We start from the raw sequence: 23816 nt of genomic DNA, 5'->3' as shown, positions 1-23816 counted from the left end.
AAGTGTCAGAACTCTCATCCTTTATTTCAACAATAAATACCAATTAATTATGAATATTTAGCCTTTTTATTTGGATCATACTTACACCTCAGTTTTTAAAAATGCATTGTACAAAAAACCTGGGACAAATACATATAAAAGCTTGCTTAATACATTCTAAAACAAGGCCAAGTAGCAATTCAAATGACTGTATTAACAGGAATGCACAGTGTCTTTATTTGTGTCCCTTAATATTATGAAGCAAAGAGATCATTTCTTCAGAAGAACAGTTTAATTTCTTTTCTAAACAGCAATTCATACAAGTAAATTAGATGAATTTAGTCGTCATCAGAGAAATGGATATGCTTGCTTATCTCTTGTGTCTTCGCTAGCCTCATTTTTTCAGCTTTTGCAATCAACTGTAGAAGAAAAAAAGAAGACCAAGAAGCATTTTCTAATTACACTGTATTGTCATTTTAATTTATCATGTGTCACAGAAGATGAGGATTAACACTCAAACCAACATTTGCAACTATAACCTTCATAAAACAAACGTAGAACCCTGCTGATACTGGAAAAGACTGAGCAAATGTTAAGAAATTTTTAATTCCCTTTATTTCAATGGAAGACATTTAAATTGTTGAGAGCCATAGATCTTATCTTTGACAACACCATCCTCATTGTTCCTCTTCAGAATTGTAACATTTAATTAGCAAAGTACTTCTCTAATGCAAAAACACAGTGGGGCTATTCAGCCATTAATCCTGTATCCTTAAAATATTTGCTCTTTAAAAAAATAACAAAACTTTGGTGGAAAATGTTAATTTGAATGTTTGAAATGAAGACACATATTCTAAAAACATCTTATTACAACCAATTGCAACAGGTTAAGGTAGAATGCAATGAAAGAACACTTTAAGGAAAAGCACCACTATTCTTAGAAAAACAAAATGACTGACATCCAATCTCTGAAGATGGTTTGGAAAATTCAACTGGTCCAAAATGTGGCATCCTGATGGGGTGAGGCAGGAAGCATTGATGACACCATTGCTATGCAAGCTTTACTGATTACCAATGCATTTTCCTACAAGCCCCAGCCCAAACCACCACTGGTCAAAGATAACGGGAGTTGGAGTCCAATGGATGGAAGGCCACATGTTCCCCACCCATGGGCTATGCATACCAAGTTTACAGTTTATGCCAATGTAAACCATCATGCCTCACACAGTTCTCCAACTAACAAGGGAGCAGTGTGTTTTGCTCACAGCTGGAGTCTGGTCCAGGTAACTAGAGGATTTAATATTTTCAAAAATGGGGGACTAGATAGTGTGTTTCTCTTTGTCCCAGCAATCCTGCATTGATAGCTGCACACACTTTTGGGGTGGGTGGGTGGTGCATTCCAGTGGTGGGTGAAGCCAAAGACAAAAGTGGATGGAGCAATATATGAGACTGACATTTATACAGTTGGCTACATTTCCACCGAACAGAGTTTACTATATCTTCAATTGCTCTTCACCCAAGCAAACCAAGGGAAGTTATCACCATTGAAATGACATTTGGAGTTCTGAGAAACAAGATTTTGCAGAACACGTTTCCATGGAAAAGTTCTCACATTTTTTCTTTTTTTGTATGATCTAGACAATATTTCTTCTAGTGCAAACTCTCAATATAAAGGATTTCATGGATGTACTATAGGACCTAGCAATGTTCAATGTACTTAAATGCAGCAGTGCAAGTTCTTGCCCATAATTAAATCAGTCCAAATTCTACCTTTATAAAATTTGATTTTAGAAAAGGAGAACCCCACCATCTGACCCCTAAATCATTGTACAGCATGCAACACTGCTGTAAATCAAGTAAGGTTGTTTCAAGAGTTTCTGTTAAATAGGCATATATTGGCAAGAAAAGGCTCAGGTTGGAAGAATAGGATTGATGCTCTTCAGAACCCTTCCAGTGCTACAGTAGTGCTAATGCCACATTAGGGAAGGAGTATCTAGAAAGGAGGAGCAACTCATGAAGTTCAAGAAACACTGAATTAAGGTATTTAGCTTTTAAATATTCACCTGCTTTATTTATATTTGAATTACAGTGACCCAAAGTCCCAAGGTCTGCTAGAACATTAATAATATCAATATACAAAATCAAACTCCTAAAAAGCTTCTCCAAATCTATCCAATACCAGCATTATTTATTAAATATCTGCTATGTTAATATTTAAATGGTTTTTTATAAGCTATGAAACGGATGTTTCTTAGAGATGCAAGTTGACAGAAGAGGGTGATAGGAAAATGGCAGCTAGCTGCTGCTACTGTTATCTGCAGTTTAACAGTTTGTTTTGATAATACTGCTTGTGTAAATTAATCTGCAGTTCTTTGCTTAAGGAACTCTCAAGGATTCTGGCAGAAAGTACCAGGAGGTTAAGGCTATTCACAGTATTATATACTGGGACACATGAATGGTTACAACTGTTACTTTACTTACGGAAAGAGGGTACAGATAAAATAATAATTTCTATTGTGTCTTAAAGTTATTGGGAGATATGGGTTCAGATGGGATGTATGGATTTTGTACTGTTGCTTTCAAGATTATATTCAAATGCCTAACAGAAACCCTGCTTTTAAATACCGGTAAGTTATGAGATTTCTTTGGAAACTGTTCTATATTCTCAAATTATTGGAACTCCACCTTATTTTCCAACTGCCAAGCATGCATTTGCACTGAAATAAGGAATGACACAGTAGCTGGAGTCAGGCAAAACACTATTTCTCTTCTATACAAAATGTAGCAGACAGAAACAAAGGCTCCATTTATCCAGGATTGGAGTTCATGAAAAGGAAGATGCTAATTTACAAGGCTTTACACCAACCATTAACACTCAAGTGGTTAATGGTTATGCAAAAAATTAAAGGGTAATTAACACCACAACATTTCCTAGAGAATTTTAGTTGCATATATTCAAAAAGGTTAAAGCAATGTGAAACAATAAGATTCAAGACTTATCAGATCACTGGGCTCTAATAATGTGTACAGTCTTAAATGTTCTGATTCTAGCTTTTAAAATCTATAAAATATTCTTAACAGAAAATTGTTCTAGAAATTACTTTTTCATGAGTAAAATACATTAGTGATTTGTTAAAGAATCATGTGGTTAAAAATTAGCAAGAAACAGTATCATTAGAAGTTTCTCTTTTAAAGAACTTGTTACTTGATTTAGACAACTCCTTAACATTTTATCAGTCTTGTGTTTAACTTCTTGTAAGCCCTGCAATAAAAGCTTTTCCAACCCATCTCCAATATTGGGGAGTCACTAAACTAATGGAGTCCTGCCAACCTAGCAGTTCGAAAGCACGTCAAAGTGCAAACAGATAAATAGGTACCGCTCCGGCAGGAAGTTTAATGGCATTTCCATGCACTGCTCTGGTTCGCCAGAAGCGGCTTAGTCATGCTGGCCACATGACCCAGAAGCTGTACACTGGCTCCCTCGGCCAGTAAAGCGACATGAGCACCGCAACCCCAGAGTCGTCTGCGACTGGACCTAATGGTCAGGGGTCCCTTTACCTTTAAACTAATGGAAGCTCATTAAGAGTAATTTAGTATCAAAGCCCAGAAATAGAAGAGCTACCTTAAGGTGTATGAATAAGAAAATGCTTGTTAACCTGATCTGATATAGTCTTCTGGAGTCAATGGAGTGATGTTTACAAGTAAAGTTTTTCACAGCTACACCACTAGCCTTTGTTGGAGATGAAAATGAACAGACATCATATGAAATACATGCAGCTTCCTTATACCAAGTGAGATCAATGGTCCATTTAGCTGAGTACTATCTATTCTCAGTGGCAAAAGTTACTCAGTACCTTTATATTTTATGTTTAAGGCATTTTATACAGTTCTTAATATTTAGCTAAGTGCTTTCAGAGGTCATTTAACATGAGTCCTTACACAAGTTTACCGGATACGCTACCACTGAGCCCTTCCCCTTGAATATAATCAAGCCATTTTTTATTAAGTAAAACCATTTGTTCATCTAGTCCCATGCTCTCTATACAGACTGCCAGTAGCTTTCAAAGATCACAGCTCCATTTCTAGTTTCAAAAAACTGAATCCGAGACCTTATCCATATAAAACAAGTTAAGTTTTATAAATCTGAGTTAAGATGCTTGCCCACAAAATCCAGAGTTCTGAATTGGTTATCTTACCTTCTCTGTACCCCGCTTCTTTTCTCTTGGTTGATTAAGTTTAGCCTGTCGGTCCACCAAGATCTTCTGCCAATATCGTTGTTCATGATCCCCTGAATAAAAGAATGTTGTAACTGTGTGTTATATCTGTATGAAGGAAGATGTTTTGGTTTCCTCGGCTATATCAGTACAACAACCTTTCTACAACTTTATAAAACAATTGTTAACTTTTAACAGTTTATTTCTTAAATGGAATACACATTAATGCAGGTGTAGGGAAGACTTTGGCCTTTTAGATGTTGCTGAACTACAACTCCCATCATCCCTAGTTATTAGCTATGCTTGATAGGACTGATGGAAGTTGTAGTTCAGGAACATCAGGCGGGCCAAAGGTTTTCCACACTTGCTTTAATACAAAGAAAAACGTTTTTGTGAAGATAAAAGATGCATAATTTTATGTCTCAGCTTTCTATCAATGAGATTTTTAAAATATATTTTTTAAAAAAAATTAAAAGGAAAAGAGACACCACCAGCGGAACTTTATGACATTCACTTCTTATAACATTCTCACTCCTTATAATCTGAACAGAGTAGAGGAGGATGCAGAATAAGGGAAACCATGTCCTGCTGATGATATACCATATCCTGTTTAACACACACTGGCCTCAATCCAGCTGTTTGCAAACACAATAGTAGGTTTTTGTCCATGCTCACAGACTGAAAAGCTCCTTCAAGGACTGGGACGTCACAAAATGTCTGTCCTGCTGAAGACAGGAAATGCACTGACGTGATGGGTGTGTGCTCAGTGAGCAAAGCCCAACCCATGTTTCCAGTCTTCAGTAGTAAAAAGGCAACAAAAAGGTGGTGTGTGTCCACCACCTCTGGAGAAGTAAAGTCATGATGTGATGTGTAACCTTATTGGGCTTTTTCACCAGATGGAAATTCATAATTTCTTACCCAGCCACTTATATAGGCAGAAAAAATTGGTTGCAAAATTGTATGGCCGTAGCTATATTTAGAATACTTTTTTTGGGGGGGGGGAATTCAGGATACAAATCACAATTTCAACAAATATTGAAATAGTCATAAAACTGATGTGGCATGTACAAACCCAGTAAATTTCAGCAATAAATCTTACCTGAAAGGACCTCAAGTTTCCAATTGTGTTTCGTCTGTAGTTCTTTATGTGATTTTAATAAAGTTTGTGCATCTTCAGGAGTTTTAAGCCGCACATGACACTCTGTGTCACCTTCCAGCAGGTCAACATAAGCAACATTAGCTAATGTTGCTAACATATCCTGTGGCAACACAAGCAAGACAAGCCATTAGAATTAAGGCTTTTATCTACTTACCATGGTGGGGAGCATTTTTTCCTACATTTTCACAGGGCTCATATACCACACTCGTAAGGAAATACATCTCATTAACTGTTTTCACTTATTATCACTGATGTGTCACAAACAAAGAAATATCTTTCCTAATGCACTTATCTGGAAGCACCATTCATGAGCCATGAAAGGGAGGGTGGGTTGACAATTACACTTAACCACAGAATGGTGATTGCAAAAAAATGCAAAGAGAAAAGAGAAAAATCTGTCATGCTAGTGCCACATGATCTAGATATCTTCTACCAATCCAGCTCTAATACTCTACACACTCTGGTTTACAGCTCTGAACCTTTAAAGCATGCTATAATTCACCAATAGAAGTGGATACAATAAAGAGTATCCTCTTATCTCTAGCTATGACCATATTGCTGTCATGAGCAATCTCAGACAGACATTTAATATTTAGATGCCAATGTCAAGTTTGCCTTGCTAATAGCCAAGATGATAAACCTGAAGTTACAAAACAACAAGGTTAGGTTATCTTTCTCAAAGACGTATCTCAGTGCTGTCTCAGAGAAATCATTAAATCACCATAAAACTTAACAATAATGAAAGAACTTCACATACATTATCTTGTTTCAAGCCATGCAACAATTATGTAAATATAGATCAGTATGATCATTCTCATGCTGCAGACTACAGGGTAGAGGGATGAGACTGAGACTATGCTATTTGCTTTAAGCAATCTAATGAGTTCAGAGCATAGGAAATATCTGAACTGGAGACTTCTGCAGCTCAACTTTAAACTGCTGTTCCACACCAGCTGTCTATACTAGACTATAACAAGAAGCACTCACAAGTTTGTGAAGTTCATTACAAGTATGAACAAGGTCAATGTTTAAATTTTAAGGGGCAGAATTAAAATACTACTGTACACGCAACATGAAAGCCAGGATTGAATGTCAGTTTAAACAAGTTTTAAATAAATTGCTGTTTGTGTGTGCTTCACTCCTCCTCTGCTCCTTTCAATGTGCTGAGGAAGAAACAAACCAAAGACTGGCATTATGATACCTGTGAACCCGCACTTGTGGTTTGTTTCCCCATCAGCAAATCATAAAATCATAGCATCACAATTGTAGAGTTGGAAGGTACCATGAGAGTCATCTAGTCCAACCCCTGCAATGCAGGAATATTTTTTGCTCAATCTGGGGCTCAAACACACAACCCTGAGATTAAGAGTCTCATGCTATACTGACTGAACTATAGAGGCTTGGTGGGGAAGCCATACCAATAGAAACAACTTTTACAGATAAACTCTTTCCTCAACCAAAATAGTTTGAAATCTTTTTTGCTCTGATGTAGATTTTCTCAGCCTGGTTCTTCAATTAAACAATCCTTTAGCAAGTATTATAAGGCATGTGCACACCTAGCTGGCGATCAGAATTATGAACAAAGGAAACTGACTTATACAGAGGCATACCACTAGTACATCTAGCTCAGAACTGTCTGCACCAGGGGTAGTCAACTTTCCACATGTTGTTGGACTCTAGCTTAAGGTTACCAGATGTCCCTGTTTCCCAGGGACAGTCCGTGGATTTACAAATCAGCCTCCATACAAAATCCTATCGTTCCTACTGAAGTTGAAAAGTGTCCCCGGATTCACTGAAAAAAATCTGGTAACCTTACTGTAGCTCCCATCAGTTCTAGCCAGCATGGCCAGTGGTCAGGGATTATGGGAGCTGTAGGGCAGCAACAACAGGTAACTGATTGGCAGCAGCTCTCCAGGGTTTCAGAAGGGGGTCTCATCCAGTTCTACCTGCACATATTGGAGATTGAACCTGTGACCTTTTGCGTGCTAGGCAGATGCTGTGCAACTGAGTTACCTTGACCTTTTGAAATGCTATTCTATATTCAAAAGATTTCAAAGCAAATTATAGCATTTACCCCGAGGCTATAGAGGCATTACCTTGATGTGCTTCCTGCCTGGCAAGGGCTCAGCACTAATGATCTTCACTATTACGCCACCCTCAAACTGGGGGCCCATTGTGTGAACCTTTTCAACAGGAGCTGAACCATCCTGGGAAGCTGTTCATTTGAAAAGGAAGAGAGCATTCATCAAAATTTCACTTGTAACAATTTACCACTGGACAAATTCAAAATAGCACAATACCTCTCTTAGTATATTTTTTATATTGGGTATATTACTAGGAATATTTCTATAAGAAGCAAAGGCAGTCCAAGAGAAAAGAATGTGAGACAGATCTAAGTAGCAGCCAAGTGTTATTTTCAAAACATATTTTTTAAAAGTAAGTTATAGGTATAACATGATACCTGCAACATCTAGCAACAATTAATTTAAGCCTGCACTTTCTATTTGGAAACAGAGTCTAAACAAAACTCTAAACTCTAAACTAAACTAAACTAAACTAAGCTAAACTAAACAAAACAACTTTTGGTTGTTTCCCCCTCTGTTCCTCATCCCCCCCTTTGTGAAATATTTAGGTGGATGAAAAGTTCTGGAAAAACTCATCAGCTATTTTCTGACATTTTTGGTTGGTTCTAACGAAGCTGGATTTTGGAGAAACAGATAAAATTTTCTTAATAGTTTGACATATATAGATCACTGTTGGTGGCATCAAAATATGCCTCAACGTGACAAGTAAAGGCCCTGCAGTTTAAGTTATAAGCATGAGCAGTATATCAATAGTACCATTAATTCCAGTTATCAGCACATACAAAGCCAAACAACTACTTTAAGGTTGTATAATCACAACCTGATTGTTGTGCTCATGTGAAGTTAACACTCTCATCTTGTACTGCATATATGGCCAATGAACATTAATTAAAACAATATGATTAACTTACTTTGCAAAGCAACATTAGGCAATCTTTCTGAATGCTAAGTGAATTTAGATAGATTTGATTCTTCTAAATCAGTGGGCAATGAATAAAGAAACTATTCACAAAGTTGGTACAGAAATGGGTTGTTACAGCGAAGCTTAGCACAAATTTTATTTAGTTCTCAATTTTTTTTGATAATTACAGTAATATTGACTACTTTGATTTCTTCAATAAAACCAGTGAGAAAAACTATGAGACCTCTGGCTTGTATCCAAAGTTGGCCCTACTTAGAGCAGACCCACTGAAATTAATGAAACCAAGTTAGTTATTTCAATGGGTATATACTGAGTGGTGCTGGACCCTAACTACACAGCATACAGAAACCTAATGCCAGGAAATTCATTTACTGATATGCAACCTCTTGGTTCTAAAGCCCAAAGGTTGATCTTGGATGCTGAACACTAGTTTATTCTTCAGTTTTTGTAACATTTCACAAGTTTTCCTGTATACATACAAGTCAGTGCAACTGGTTAAAGAAAATCAATTTTGCACGATGTGACCTAGAGAAATTTTCAAGATCTGAAATTTCCCCCCTCTTAATCTCCTTTCTGCTTCCAGGAAAACACTACATACTTCTTAATATCCAAATATCCAATCACTAAACTACAATTAGCATGTCATTTCTTCTGTTAAGGATAAGCACAAGCTATGAAGAACCTCACAATTTTCTTTACATTTTCCATTTCTTGCTGCTGGCTGGTTAGGTATACAGGCATCTGTTTCCATTTCTCCAGCAGTCAATGTTTTTATTTGGGCCATTGCTTTTTTCAAAGAGGACATGCTGGCTTTCTGTAGTGCCAAGTATTCTTGCTTCAGCTGCATCCATTCATTTCTAGAGTGATTAGGATTAAAAAGTATGAAAAATACACAAGCTCAACACTCTATAAAGAAATCTAATTAAAATGATCAGAAACAAATCTATCTTCAAAAAAAGATAATTCAAAAAGTAAAAAGATACTGGTGGATCATGCTTTTTAAAAACCACAATAACAAAACTCAGTTCAATTGCATACCACATATAAGGAAAGACACAGTCAAGAAGATACCACCATGGTTAACAAATGGAGTCAAGGAACTTATTAGAGGCAAGAAAGACTCTTTCAGAAAAATGGAAGTAGTGCATAAATGAGAACCAAATGGAACAGAAATTGTGGCAAAATAAATGCAAGAAGGCAATAAGAGATGCAAAAAGAAGAATCTGAGGAGCATATTAGAGAAGTATATAGCTAAAAACATTAAGAACAAAAGGTAATAATTAAAAAGCAAAGCGGGAAAGCAGTAGGGGTTGGGGTGGACCTCTGAACTACAAGAGAGTCGAAACATGTACTAAAGGACAGAAATGAAATTGCATTTATCTTCATGTCAGAAAATGAAGAGCAGATCTCTGAACCTAAACTTTCCCCCCCCCAGAAAAGGAGTCTGGGTTAAATACTGGTGACAAGAGATGTATTTTGAGAAATAAAAAAACAACAAATCTGAACATGAGTTACTGGGTAACACAAGTGGTGAGAGTGCTGTTGCACTCCTGTCAAAAGGACATGAAAAGAGCCAAACTAGTCCAGCATTCTGTTCTCACAGTGGTCCACCATATGCTTAGATAGAACATAGCATATGCTTAGATAGAACATAACCTAGTAGCATGTGGGTTTACCATAGGCATCTGGTTCACCACTGTGAGATCCAGATGCTGGATGAGATGGGACTTTTGCCTGGCTCTTCTTAAGATTAGCAGTTACTAATAAATTTCCAGTGTGGATCCATTAGCAATTGATTCCTAAGAGTATTGCAAAGACTGCTAGGCTAGACCTTGGCCTAACCTTAGGTTCTTAAGCAACAGTACATACTCAGGATCAATACCCAGAGTTTAATTATGCATTAACTTTAAAAATCCTCAATATGCAATCTTACTTTGTACATTTCTACAGTAAAAGACATCAATGCATCACAGATTAACACCAAAAATGTAAAAGTAAAGCACAAAGACTGGTCAGTCTGCCTCTGCTAACCAGTTGACTATTTTTTAAAAAGTGAGAAAAACTAGCTAGAACATTCCCAAATCTATGGAGACAGGAACATTCCTACTGTTCAAATGCAGCAGAGAGGAAAGCCCAGCATGGAACCAAACAATATATTTACATTCATTTAACATGGAGATGTTTCTGCAAGCAGCTAGAGCCTTGCTGATAGAAACACAATGGGGATAGTGCAATTGAGAGAATGATTCATTGTTAACTTAATCTGTGCTATCAAATAAGCAGATACTTTTTTTATTAAAAAAAGATGGTATCTTAGGGTAATAGTGAGAGAGGAAGAAAAACAAAGATTCTGTCCCACCCAGGAACATACATTCTCTGAGAGAGGGCTTTAAATAACAAATGATCTACCTAATGACTCTGCGATAAAGGGTCAATGGTACCCTTTGCTAAAGTATGGAATAAATAGAAGCTGGAGCAACACTTTATTAAAGGAAGCTGAAAAGGAAAAGAACACCAAAGTGAATGAACAAGGTAAGTAAGCAAAATGGAAAGTAAGGTAATGTTTCTTTTAAAACTAAATTATTTGCTATATTTAATGCTTTGGATAGCAAAAGGTGCTGCTTTATGTGGAACCCTTCTACTTTAACATGGAGGTGCTTTCTGTGTGTACATAAAAAGGTAAGTGCTTCCATGTTTTGGCAGAGGTGAGTCCAACCACCATGAGTTGTTTGTAACTTGAGTGTTCTTGTATTGCTCAATTCAACATCATGGAAAGAACCACTGTCAGACATTTGTTTACTTGACTGCAACATCTGTTATAGTCTAATCCATGTTCCAGCAAGGTGTGCAGAATCTCTGTAACAGGATATTGTAGAGAAAACTTGCTTTACCTGCCCTGTTTCAAGATGCTCTCTGCTTTTGTAGAAAAGCATGTTTTGCTACACTGACTGAAGTAGGAAAGTGAAGTGTGTGATTTATTAAACACATGCACACTTACTTGGAAGCAAATCTCATTTATCTCAGTGGGTCGAACTTCCAAGCAAATGTAGTTAGAACTGCAGCCTGAAGCAGGCAATAAACTACACAGTATGTAGTCCGTGAGTGAGGAAGGTTCTAACAAGAATTCTGTAATTGTGTTGGTAAGCTTTTGTTTGTTCAAAAAAGTCACATCTGACAATGATTCAGTCAGTGTACTGAATTTAAAACTAGGTAATTGTGAATTGTTTGCTTTGGCTTTTTATGTATAGTCTTTATAATTTTGATAATTTTATAACTTATTTTGTGTTTTAAGATTGTTGAACAATGCTCTTGAGCTCTATGGCAGGAAAGTGTTTATGAATATAATTTAAAAATAACACTGCTTGATTTATTTTTTTAAAGCAATGACTTCTATCTTTTTCTTTCACAGGAAAAATTCTCACCTAATATAAGGGACTAACCACTACTTTAATGTGGAAGTACTTGTTTTATTCCTTTAAAAAAGTGCTTTCATATTTTAGTGATGGCAAATCCTATTTAATCATCTTACTCAACATTACTCAATTATTTAATCACCTTACTCAACATTACTCAATTATTTACTAGCAAAAAATCCAAAAATATGGAATTACATTTATTGCATGTTGAACTTCTTCAAACAGGGTTACGAGTTCAAGCATCCTCCTGAAGGATTTTCTGCACTTTAACATGGAGGTACTTGATGGCTATTTTTAAAGTGAGTGCTTCTATGTTTTAGTACTGCAGGATTCCACAATCAGAAAATATATTATTTTCCCTCTAGTGAAAATAAGTTATAGGGATTTACTGGCAAGACTTCAAACAGTAAGTCATTTTACTGTCATTAATGTCAACAGGTCTATTGGTCAAAAGGAAAAAGTAGGTCTTTTCTATGTGTGATGTGTTCATTGCTGTAACCCTTTACCGTTGCTGACATGCAACTCTGTTGTGTGAAATCTGGAATTGCACTTTAGCAATGGTGATAGACTATGTATTAATGCATATAAGAGTTAATACAGATGTGGCCATTGCTCCTATGAAGCTTTGGTATGAATTGTGACAATAAAGAAGTATTTACTTTTGATATCGACTTCATTCACCTATATTTTACTCTTTTTTAAAATGTGCTTTTGCAACATGTATAATAAGAATGACTGCTCTAAAACTGCATAATAAAACTAGTTTCTATCAACTTCTGAAGAATCATAACCCGGCCAAAGCTTAGAACATTGGCATCTCTTTGATTTCAACAGGAACAAATTATCATATTTAATTTGTATTTCTGTATAATTGTTGAACTGGCTGAATGTGCCTGAGAATTTTTCCTCTCAATTGGATACAGCTATTTTAAAAAGGTGCTGCACAAAATGAAGAAATCATTCAAATTCTTCCATCTATGTTCAGTACTTTTTAAAACATCTTTCACTGCCTCACAAACTGTTTTAAAATCTCTACTGGAACAAACTTTGAAGTAATGGCCATCTAATCTTTTAGGCTCAATCCGTTGCTCAAAACGATTTCTTTGAAATTGTTAGCAAAGGATCTGGTGTACCTCTTGCACCCTCCATTTGATAGTATATATGTAAGAGCCACTCACATGTACACAGATTTTAAAGAAGGCGAATGACAAAGTAAGCATTTCAAAAGGATAAAAAGGTTCAATAAACTTGTTTTAAAACATGAAATTCTTTTTTTAAAGAGAACAAGCCATTTCATCTATCCACAATGCAATGCAAATATCAATTTCACAGTGATATAATAGGTAAAATTGATTTGTTTTACAAATGTAAAACAAGTTGCATCAGCAGAGGAGTTTTTATTTACCGTAACAGGCTAGTTTGTGCTTCAATATGACAAAATATAAGCTGCGGCAGCAACACTCCTGAACTGAAACAAGTTGACTGGAAACACATAAGCAGCACTATTGACAGGTCAAAATTAGGTAATCTTTTTTCTCATGGGTGGTTTAGTACCTAAGAACTCTAAAACACAGTTCTTGTGTAGACTACTTCATATCTGGGAAGTAGCCAAGCATCAGCTTCTGGATCACAAGCAGCCCAACACTGTATTTTACTGTCAATACAGTAAGACTCAAAAATGCTTTAACATACTTTGAAAGGACTCTCAGTGGGATGACCTCTTCTCCCATCTTGTGTCTCTCTTTATGTTTCTTTTTATGTTTCCTTTTAGATTTTGAAAGAGATGTATCTTTCTTATCACCAACCTCTCTCTCCTCTTCAGTGGAAATTTCTAAGTGGAAAAGCAAAAAGAAATAGCTAACAAGCAAAGAACAGCTAGTTATAAATACTTTAGTGCCTTTCCTCCAAGGGTTTGATTCTGGGTCACTTTAGCAAACAGTCTAGCAAACTGACTACTATACTATACTGACTCTACTTTGAACTGAAGAAATAAGTTCATAGAATAACCAAGTTGGAAAGGGACCCCATGTCATCTAGTCTAACTCCAAAGGAATCTCTGAAAAATTACCCGCAAACTTCTGTTTAAATACCTCCAATGGAGGAGAGGCTACTACCTTCTGAGGCAGTCCATTCCACTTAACAACTCTTAACAGCTCTTAAGTGACAGAAAGTTTCCCCCAATGTTTACTGGGAATCTTCTTTCTTGTAATTTGAAGCCATTGATTTAGCTCCACCCCCTGGAGCAGGAGAAAACAAGTTTGGTCCATCTTCTACATGACAGCCCTTCAGATATTTGAAGATGGTTACCTCTGTCTTCTCTTCTCTAGACTAAGCATACCCAATTCTCTCACCCCATTCCTCAAATGGCTTAATTTCCAGGCCCCTTTATCTTGGTTGCCTTCCTACAATACTGTGTATATGTTTAAATATTACTTTACAGCATTATTAAATTTCTATCCCATCTTTCCTCCCAAAGAAGCCTAGGGCAACAAGCAAAATAAATAAAAAATATAGGATTTTGTTTTTCTCTCACACCTAAAACAGGCATATCTTCACAGCTAATAATTTCAAGGGTTTCAGGAACAGTACATTTCAGCCATTAAATGCCTGGGTAAACCAGAATGTTTTTAAATTCTTAATAAATTTTAGAAGACAAGTACCTCGCCAGGAAAAGCACCACTACTCCTACCAAGAAGTACCTTCATATATTTATGAAAATATTTGTATTGTATTCATAAAAAATATCAATTAAGTTGACAACATCCACATGTGTATACAATAAAAACCATGTAAAACATCAACATCAACAAAGCCCAGTGGCAGCCCTACCAACAGAGTCTTGCCTGCCACTCATAGGGTTCCAGATGGCCAAAATTGGGAGACACTTCTTTATAGACTTTTTGTAGGCATCTTCTATATGCCTACATGTCTACCACAATTTCCATTTGAGGTAGAAACACAGAAGCAACAGCATTTCTCCAGCTGTTCTCTCCATAGTTCATGGAATATTATGGTTTTTTGTATAAACTGCTTAGAGGTTTATCACAATCATGGCATATATAAGTTGCAAAATACAAATAAAACAAATCATAGATGTGCAAGCTGGTCTTGCATCTTAAGTAGTAATAAATCCTCGTTCACCCCACTTTAGCTTTTAATACATTGCTAACAATGGCAGGTAAGCAACAATGTCCAACTTTTACAACGCCCTTATTTTCATCTAATCTGACCACTTGAATAAGCATCTTTTTACTTGTCTGCTACTTATCCAAATATAGTTCTGCTGTTAAAATTAATTATTTCCTGGTGTCTGAATTTACTCTCTCCTCAGGTTTTAAACTGAATTACATTTACACCACCAAGCTTATATTACCCAAAATCTCTGTATTTGGTCAGATATTTCAGTGAAATTTTAAAATAGATTATCTGCCTCTTACCTTTGGGATCCTCTGGTCCCTCTGTAGATTCCTCTTTTGTAGAATGAGCATCTTTCTGAAATGTTTTCTTCGCCTTTACAACTGACACCTCTCCATCCCCAGAGTGGCATCGTTTCCGCTTTCCTGGTCTACTTTCTCCTGAACCTGAGCTTTCCATTCTATCAAACTTCCTTTTCTCTTTCTTTGAATACGGCCGTTGGACTTCTGATGCTTCCATTTCAGAGCTCTCAGACGTTGTCCTGTGTCTCTTTGACCTACTTGTGTGTTCTGCAGTAATGCCCACATTTAATTCTTTTGCTTCTGCAGTTGGTTGCTGGCTACTCTCCTTCTTTGTTTTGGATTTTTTCTTCTTTTTCTTCTTCTTTTCTTCTATATAAAGTGAATAATATCTGTCTTGACATTCTGTATTTCAATTATTACAAGTTTATCCCACTTTGCTTCCAGGGAACTCAGCATAGTATAGAGGACTACCTTTTATTTTCTGTCCCACAACATTTTAGCCTCACCCTGTGAGTTCTCTTAGGCAGAAAGATTGACTGGCCTAAATAACCCAAAATATCACAAGGTATATCACGCTTATTTAACTCCAGGAGTCAGCACAATCCCAGTTTAGCAAAATCAGAGTTTGAGACTAAGTATCATGGTTTTTGTTTTAGGAGGAGTGCTGAACAAGAACAACTAAATAAAATAAGATATTTTCATGAAAGACTTGATACTATAAACCCACAAAGAAAGGGTCTGGTAACATCTTAAATAACTACATAACCACTTCACGCATTTGATGAAGTGGGCTGTAGCCCATGAAAGCTTATGTCATTATAACTTTGTTGGTTTTGCTACAATTGACTAAGATGGCTTCACCTGAAATCTGTCACAATAATCCTATTTACCCTGAATATTTTCATGGCTGTAATCCAGAAATCATCCAAATCAGCCTAGCTGTATTTAATTTTTAGTTCACTAGTTTCAATGGGATTAAGCAGGTTTAACTATCCTCTACCAATCCACTATTGATATTTAATGGGCCCCCTTTAAAGACTTAAGTAAAAGTTACGATACCTTTCGAAATGAATCCAGTTGAACAGAAAAAAATATTTATATTGATAACTGGAAAGTAGTGTAAAACAAAAAGGAGTGGAGCATGGGCGTAGACGGGGGGGGGGGGGCAGGGAGGGGCAGCTGCCCCCATCAATAAAAATCAATATAAATACATAGCTGAGGTTCCCCACCTCCCGCCGCAACTATCACCTTTCTACTCACCAACTACATTGGAATCACTTGATGGTAATGCAGGAACGACCTTGTTTTTAACTGTTTTGGGAAACATCCCGGGCTTTCTTGGTGCATCTTCTGGAGGATTATTCAAGTACTTAAATTCAAAAGTTAGAGAATGTAAGTTAACTGCTAATAGTTATTTTTCCACAGACGCCCCTCTATATACCTTTGTATCTATAATTTGTTGCATGAAAGATATGAATTGGTTACTTTTGGTTGAAAGAAGATCATGAAGAGATGCAGGGAAGTAGCTCAGTCAGTAGAGCACGAGCCTTTTAATGTGCAGGTTGTCGGTTTGAGCCCCACATCTGGCCGAAAGATTCTTGCATTGCAGGGGGTTGGACTAGAAGATCCTTGTGATCCCTTCCAACTCTACTATGATTCTAAGTTGTGGGTTTAAGCTGATTTATATTTAAATACCCACTTTCTGGCACAGATATGTACTGAATTAAAGAATAAATATGAAGGGCAATCTATGCAGGAAGTGCTTACTGCCATGAAAGTATGCATAGGACTTTAACCTAAGATACAAGTATATTCTATGTACTGCTCTTTGTCAACTATTAGCATGGTGAAGTTTAGCATTTCAAAAGATTCAGGACGTAAACTTCCCAACACTAAATGTGTCGTATAGCCCACTAAATTTGGTGGGACTTAGCTTTGAGTATATATGGATAGGGTTGGACAGAAAGTTAATTTTAGCAATGAATTTTGCATGCTGGCCTTATAGTAAAATGAAGGGGACAGAATATAGTTGCCAGTGGGAAGGAACCAGAAACTATGTAATACAAGAAAACATAATCTGCCTGATGAAGTATAAATTAGTATTTTAATGAAGTTTACATTCTTTGCCAGGACATTTTAAGTCCACTGCCAGGGTAAGAAACTTGCTGTTTTTGTTAATTTCACTAATTAAAGATAAGACACATTAATATATATGTCTTTGTAAAGTTTTCAGAAATTACAGATGAGTTCAGATAATTTTGTATTTCTAAATTCTCAGTGTAGAGAGCCCGTAACATGTTCTCTGAAGTTAAATAGCTATAACCACACAAGGAGTTAAAAAATAAAATATAGGAATACAGAAGTTGAAACTGTATATAGACATGAAGCTAAATAGTAACACAGCAAACCATTATTTCAAGTTGTTCACAACTGACCTCAATTGCCTTTTCTGCCTGTTCCTTTGTTTCAAATTCAACAAATGCAAATCCCTTTGGGTCTCCGGTAGTCTTATAGCGAGGGATACTGATATAAACCACGTTGCCACATTTCCCAAATACCCTTTCAATCCAACTATGATTGACATTTTTCGGAAGTAATTCCTACAGCAAAAGCGAAAAGCAAATTATGGGTATATATATTCATGCTACTGAATGTAATAAAAGAACCATTACTTTAACTGTATGCATTAATGTCCGATTAACACAATTTGAGTGAACCATGAAAGAACTTTGGGAGGTAATTCATTCCAGTCCTGTTCAGAGTAGACACACTGAAGTTAATAAACATGACTATTTTCATAGGCCCATTTTAGGTTGCTAGGGCTGTCTTTTTTATTGTAAAGAGTAGTTAAGACTCTGACATTTGGAGAGCAGCACTCACAGGAAAGACAGGCTCTCTTCACATGTCAGCTAACATTGCAGGTCCCCATCCTTATGATGCACAATTATCAAACTATTATTATATGTACAAGAGGGTGAACTGAGAAAGAGCTACAGACAACAAAAGTGAATTATCATTGCTCAAAGCTCCTTCTAGGAAATAAGGTTATGAAAATTATAAGTACCTGCATAAAAGTTTAAATTAAGACTTAGAAACCCACATGCAACAACATGATAGGCAGCACACAGATTGGTTCCATCCAAAAGACCTTGTCCTATATACCAGGATTAAAGAACCATGTTCAAGGCTTTTAACACTATGCATTCTTCATAGCTGCAGATCAAAAGAAGTAATTTAACATAATGGATTTTGCATGGTTTCACATTACTATATGCTTAACATCAAAATGGAAAAGACTACAGGTTGCATTCTTTTTTGGGGTAATTGATTCTACAGAATTTTTTTTTAGTGGCTGTGTTTTTCATAAGCTATTTTGCTTCCATAATTTTTTTAATTGGACACTAAATAAATGGGTATCCACAAATCAAATTAGTTTCCAAGTAAACCATGTTGTAATTGAATCTTAACAAAAGAATAATTCTTTGATTAGCAGACTTGTATAAGACTTTTCTTTTGTATGTGTAATACAGAAAAGTCTCAAAAAAAGGTTGCAGTGGTCAGGAAGAGGTGTTTCTCAGCTGCATTGTGCTTTGAAGGTTAAAAGCAACTGACAGCCAGTGAAGTAGGACAACCATGTTATATCTTCACACCTTACTGTTCTTCTTAGCTGTCAGCTGGTATATTCTGAACAAACTGATAGTCTTCAAAAGCGGTCCCACGTACAACATAATGCAGTAATCCAATCTACATGTTACTATAGTGCACATAACTGAACAAAGGTATCATGGTCCAAAATAAGCTTGCAGCTTGGCCAAGACAAGCTAGGTCCAATTTTGACCTGGACACACCACACACTATGCACTAGAGCTGAATGACCGCAACAGAGAACTATCTCTACTCATGGAGGCTTCTCATGCAATTTAAATTGTGCTGGAGAAGGTGAGCCAACACCTTGTTCTCGCCCTCACATGAGAAATGTAAAGGGGCGCACACATCTGCATAGAGTTTTAAACATTTTTTTTTAAATCCAGCAACCTGTTTCAGTGTAAGAGTTACCTCATTTGCATGGACTCTTATTCATTTGATAGGTGGAAATAGATTTTTATGCACCAAGACCTGTTCCTCCCCCCAACAAAATAAGTTGGGCAAACCATGTACATAAAAGCTGAATGCACCAACTGGCAGAAACAAGGAGCTTTGGATCAAAACTACAGAAGAGTCAAAACTACAAAAGTATCAAAAACCGTGACAAACAATTGATGATATTTCATTAGCCTCTGCTAAGGAGAAACTGCAGAGAAAACACTAAATGAAAAACGTGAAGTTCAATTTAGACAAGCAAGAGAATTCATAATTATTTAGATATATCTTACCACATATACTGTACGACTATCCACATCTTTAGGCTGCTCACCCAGTGGCTGCCGTCTTCTGATTCTAATTCCTTCTAAATCCAACTACAAGACACAAACCAATTGGGAAAGTCAGTTCCTCCTAAATCCAACTATAAGAAACAAAGCAATTAGGGAACTCTTTCCCTCAATATTTGTTTGCACTCAGACTGACACAAAAACCAAAAGACAAGGTTTTATACTTACCTCTACCACAGATGAACTTTTAACTGCACGTGCTATCAATTTTCTGTCAGTGGTTAGCTTTTTCATTTTGTTAAAAGAAACCAGAAGTGATATGTCAACATCTAGAAATAAACACATTGCAATTAGAATCATAAGAACTGTAGATTTGGAAAGGACACCAAGGCTCATCTAGTCCAACCTTCTGCAATGCAAGAATAAGGTAGGACATCCTGCATCTGATATCCCACCCTCTACTGTGATATGTAACCCTCTCCATCCCCACACGACTTCCGCTGCTTCCCTTGTACTTGACATTTTCTACTATATGATACTTTTCAATGCTTGTTTCCACAAACTTACAGATAATGATAGTGGGAGTAGTCACCAAAATCCCTTTAAGAACCCACAGCAGAATATTTATTGCACACTGGTTCTCTGAAGCACTTCTATAGATGCACATAAAAACATTTGACAAAATTAAAGCAAAGTCTGCATAATAAATAGTGTAGACAATTTTGGTTCTCAGCAGCAAGAAGCATATAAACCAAAAAAGATTCTCTTCCCAGGTGTTACATGATAGCAAGGTGTTTTATTTCTAAATTAATTAACTCACAACCATCTCTTGATTTTTCTATTTGTTCTCGAAGAAATCTGTCCTTGTGAAGATTGACATCACCAAACCAGAAGTCTACTTGCTTTGCTATATCTGAAAGCACCTGTTTAACTCTAGACCTTTTCTTTTTTTCACGTTCCTTTCTTTGTTCAGTGGTTTCTTTTTCCATGGCTTTACTTCTTACAGTTTCAGTTTCCATTTCTGTCACCCTTTCACCTGAAATTGAACATGAAATTATTATTATTTCTAGTCATGGGATTATACTGTGATCCTTTGAACCTTTATAACATTAAGCTCTATAAACAATGTTAAATGGGAAAGTTTTATAGAATTCTTACCCTGCTTTCCTCATACAACAAATGTGAAGTATGTGAATGCATTACTGTACTCTTTTTATTGAATCAGAAGCTTAGTAGAAACATTTTCTCCTCTACTTAGAAGGTGGTACTCTAAACACACTGGGAACTAGACAATCCACCAAAGCGGTTTTAAACTGTTCTTGTGTTATTATGTTATGTCTTAATGTTGCTGTAACCTGCCCTGGGACCTTACCATAAAGGGAAGAAAATAAATAAATGTTAACCATTTCTCATTCAATAATTCTTTAAAGCTTTATTTTTATTTTTAAAATTCCTTAATTTTGTTTACAAATGCAACCCTTGCACAGAAACATCAGTAGTATTGGTTGCTTCCATATTATGGCCCTTTTGCACCACTGAGGCACTGCTTTCTGAAATCAGCTTAAAGCAAAATTAATAGCAGTGGTCAAGATAGCACTTCATAATATAAAGATCCTTCTAAGGTCAGGTCAGTTCCACTCAAAAAAGGTTCTCTGCAAGTTTTGTCATAAGAGAGAGAAAAAGAGAAATTAAAGACCTCTATCACAAGAGCCAACTTTAAAAAGTAATCTATAGTACAATCTGATCTATTATCTTTATCTATTCATGTCTGATAGTAGGATGCAGCTTTTATGTTAGACAAAGTATTCTTTGATAATAAATTGCTGGATACAATAAGCCAGGATATGTGCATTGCTATCATGCCTTGTTTGTGAGTGTCTAAAGATATTTGGATGGTGATTTCTGGATAAAGAATGCTGACAACAAATCAGACCTTGAAATGATTTACCAAGGCAATTTCCTATTGTTGAGCAAGTAATTAAGGCAAAAGGCCACTGCACAATTAGTAGTCTAGCTTCAAAGTGAATCATTAAAGCAGCTATGCAAATAGATGTCAATTTTACAGTTTGTATTCTTTTTCTAACCTCTGCCCCAAAAACACTTAGGTTCAATTCAGATGCACCATCCAACCATGATTTATCATTTGGCCTTGCACATACCTTCAGTCCTCTTAGGAGGAGTTTCCCTCCTTCACTTACTGGTACTATTCACTAACCATCGTTTTCTGTGACATCCAAATGGGTGAAGACAGTTTTACTGTATTAGAAAAACCCTTCCATCTTTACAGGCTACTATCAATTTGCTCACAATATTTCATCCACATAAACAAAGGTTAGCAATAATCCTTCTTGAAGTGAACCCGAGATCTTATGTTGTGTGCTCTGAATTAGCCTTACTGTGGATCTTGGGAATGCTTCTAGTCCAGTCAATTATACCGATTCTGATACAAACTTTCCAGCTGACGACCTACTGTCATACTGTAACAGGCAAGTGTTGTTTCTTATTCACATTTCCCAACATGTCTCCTCCTTGAGATACACACCAGGTTGAAGAGAGTTCCTCATACCCCAAAATGATTAAATGTAGTGCTTATTCTGGTTTCTGTGGAATAATTCTAATCTTTGTTAGTAGCTTCCTCACCTAGATCTCATAGTTTATTTATGTACCACATAAGCACAATTAGTCTTGCTCAGACATGTTCTCTCTCCCCACCCCCACCATTTCAAAAGTAGGAATGTTTTTTTCAATACTCCACAAAACAGAAAAATACAAAAGCAGTTATCCAGCCCCCACATCCACATTGCCACGCGCCAGGTAGGGCACTGCTGGGCAGTTAAATCAACTTTGGTTTCAATTTTCCCTGCCTTAGGATTGCACTCCTAATGGGTAACAAGAAATGCTACAAAACCCATGCACATTTACTCAGGAGTCAAGCCGCACAGGGCATAGCAGCATTTATTTCTGAGCAAACATGCGTACGGCTGTGTTATACATATTTTTTTTTCGGGGGGGAGGGGGGCTCTCCGGATGTAGAAACGTTGAGACTGCTGTTGTTTCCCAGTGAGCCAGATGATTTTAAAAGCATCTGATTTAGGCTGGGCAGAGTCAGGTTCAGATTCCCACTCACTGGATCATCTTAAAAATCTTACTAGCCGAGAGTCTACCTCACAGGGTTGTTTGTGAGGACAAAACAGTGGCTGTACCATATACCGTACACCCGAGCTCCTTGGAGAAAAAGCAGAATATAGTTAACAGCTCTTTAATCAGTATTGTATTAGCATATTGTATATCATTAACTCTGCGCTTCACAAGGCGAGAGAAGGGCGACGAGGCGGCCAGCAAAGCACCTGAGTGACGCGCCCGCCTCGCGTCTCCTCAGCTTTAAGAACGACCGCGAGACACATTCCCGCCGCCCCGCCCGCGACGCAGCACTCGCTGAAAGTTATTCCTCAGAGCGGCACAGCCAGGGCAAGCGCATGCGCGGACGTCGCTGCAACGACCCGAGTCCTTTTAAGACGAGGAAGAACGGTTCGCGCGACTCCAGTTTTAACCCGCCTCTTTAGCGCTCAACCCGCTTCGGGACTGACCTGATACCCCGAGACAGGCTGAAAGATGCGGGTCAACGTCACGGACACGAGGAACAAACACCGCTTCCAAGGCCTGGAAGAGCGGCGCTCCTCTACTTTCCACGCCCCACCTTCCTCTGTCACGCTGTACTGTTAAATTCTCGCGCGATGCGCGGCCGACCTCGGCCTTCTCCGGCCCTATTGGTCACCAGGAGCTCGCTTCTGCGCAGGCGCGCGCGCGATACTTGCGCATAGAGATAAGAAGTGTAGACTGACACCAAGCCTCCAAGAAATAAAAAATTAAAAAAGGAGGTCCTTTACGTTTCCCTTTGGGAGCAAAAGTAGTACTGTTCTGTCCATAGGCATCTCCATAGTAACTACCCTATACAATTCCAATACAAATTACAGCGCAAAACCTTTCATGGAGACCATTTGGTTTTACGTTCAGAATGCTGCAGACTGAATGCTGTTTTTGTCTCGCCGCATAATCCTACATAAATTCATATTAGAGCGACGACGCTCAATACCTTCCTAGCAGTGGAAGTGCTCAGAGGTACTCATCCCGACAGCCACAGTCCTATGCACGTTTTACTCAGAAGCAAGCTCCTCTCAGTTCAGCGGGGCTCCTCCCACAGTTTAAAACCTCACTTTGCCGCGGGGATCTATCAC

At 37.2% G+C, this 23816-nt stretch overlaps 1 protein-coding gene across 6 annotated transcripts; it reads right to left on the bottom strand.

The window, feature by feature from the left end:
- LARP7 (La ribonucleoprotein 7, transcriptional regulator) lies at nucleotides 1–23804 on the bottom strand. Of its 6 annotated transcripts, none has more exons than XM_079990232.1 (13): nucleotides 23675–23804; nucleotides 20402–20617; nucleotides 19810–19910; nucleotides 19585–19668; nucleotides 17647–17811; nucleotides 16472–16580; nucleotides 15212–15580; nucleotides 13467–13605; nucleotides 9046–9215; nucleotides 7449–7567; nucleotides 5293–5452; nucleotides 4176–4267; nucleotides 1–398 (listed from the first exon to the last, which is right to left on the bottom strand). In XM_079990232.1, the coding sequence occupies exons 2-13, from the start codon at nucleotides 20598–20600 to the stop codon at nucleotides 318–320; spliced, it is 1788 nt and encodes a 595-aa protein (XP_079846358.1). In that variant the 5' UTR covers nucleotides 20601–20617; nucleotides 23675–23804; the 3' UTR covers nucleotides 1–317. The 6 variants fall into 6 exon arrangements, with proteins under 6 accessions (XP_079846358.1, XP_079846357.1, XP_079846361.1 ...); XM_079990231.1 differs by lacking the exon at nucleotides 23675–23804 and adding an exon at nucleotides 23169–23323; XM_079990235.1 differs by lacking the exon at nucleotides 23675–23804 and adding an exon at nucleotides 23169–23323 and having other exon boundaries at nucleotides 9058–9215.
- Nucleotides 23805–23816: the final 12 nt, after the last annotated feature.

Source organism: Podarcis cretensis, assembly GCF_951804945.1.
Source record: "Podarcis cretensis genome assembly, chromosome: 9".
Taxonomy (NCBI): Eukaryota; Metazoa; Chordata; class Lepidosauria; order Squamata; family Lacertidae; genus Podarcis; species Podarcis cretensis.
This window is presented reverse-complemented; position numbering and strand designations above follow the sequence as displayed.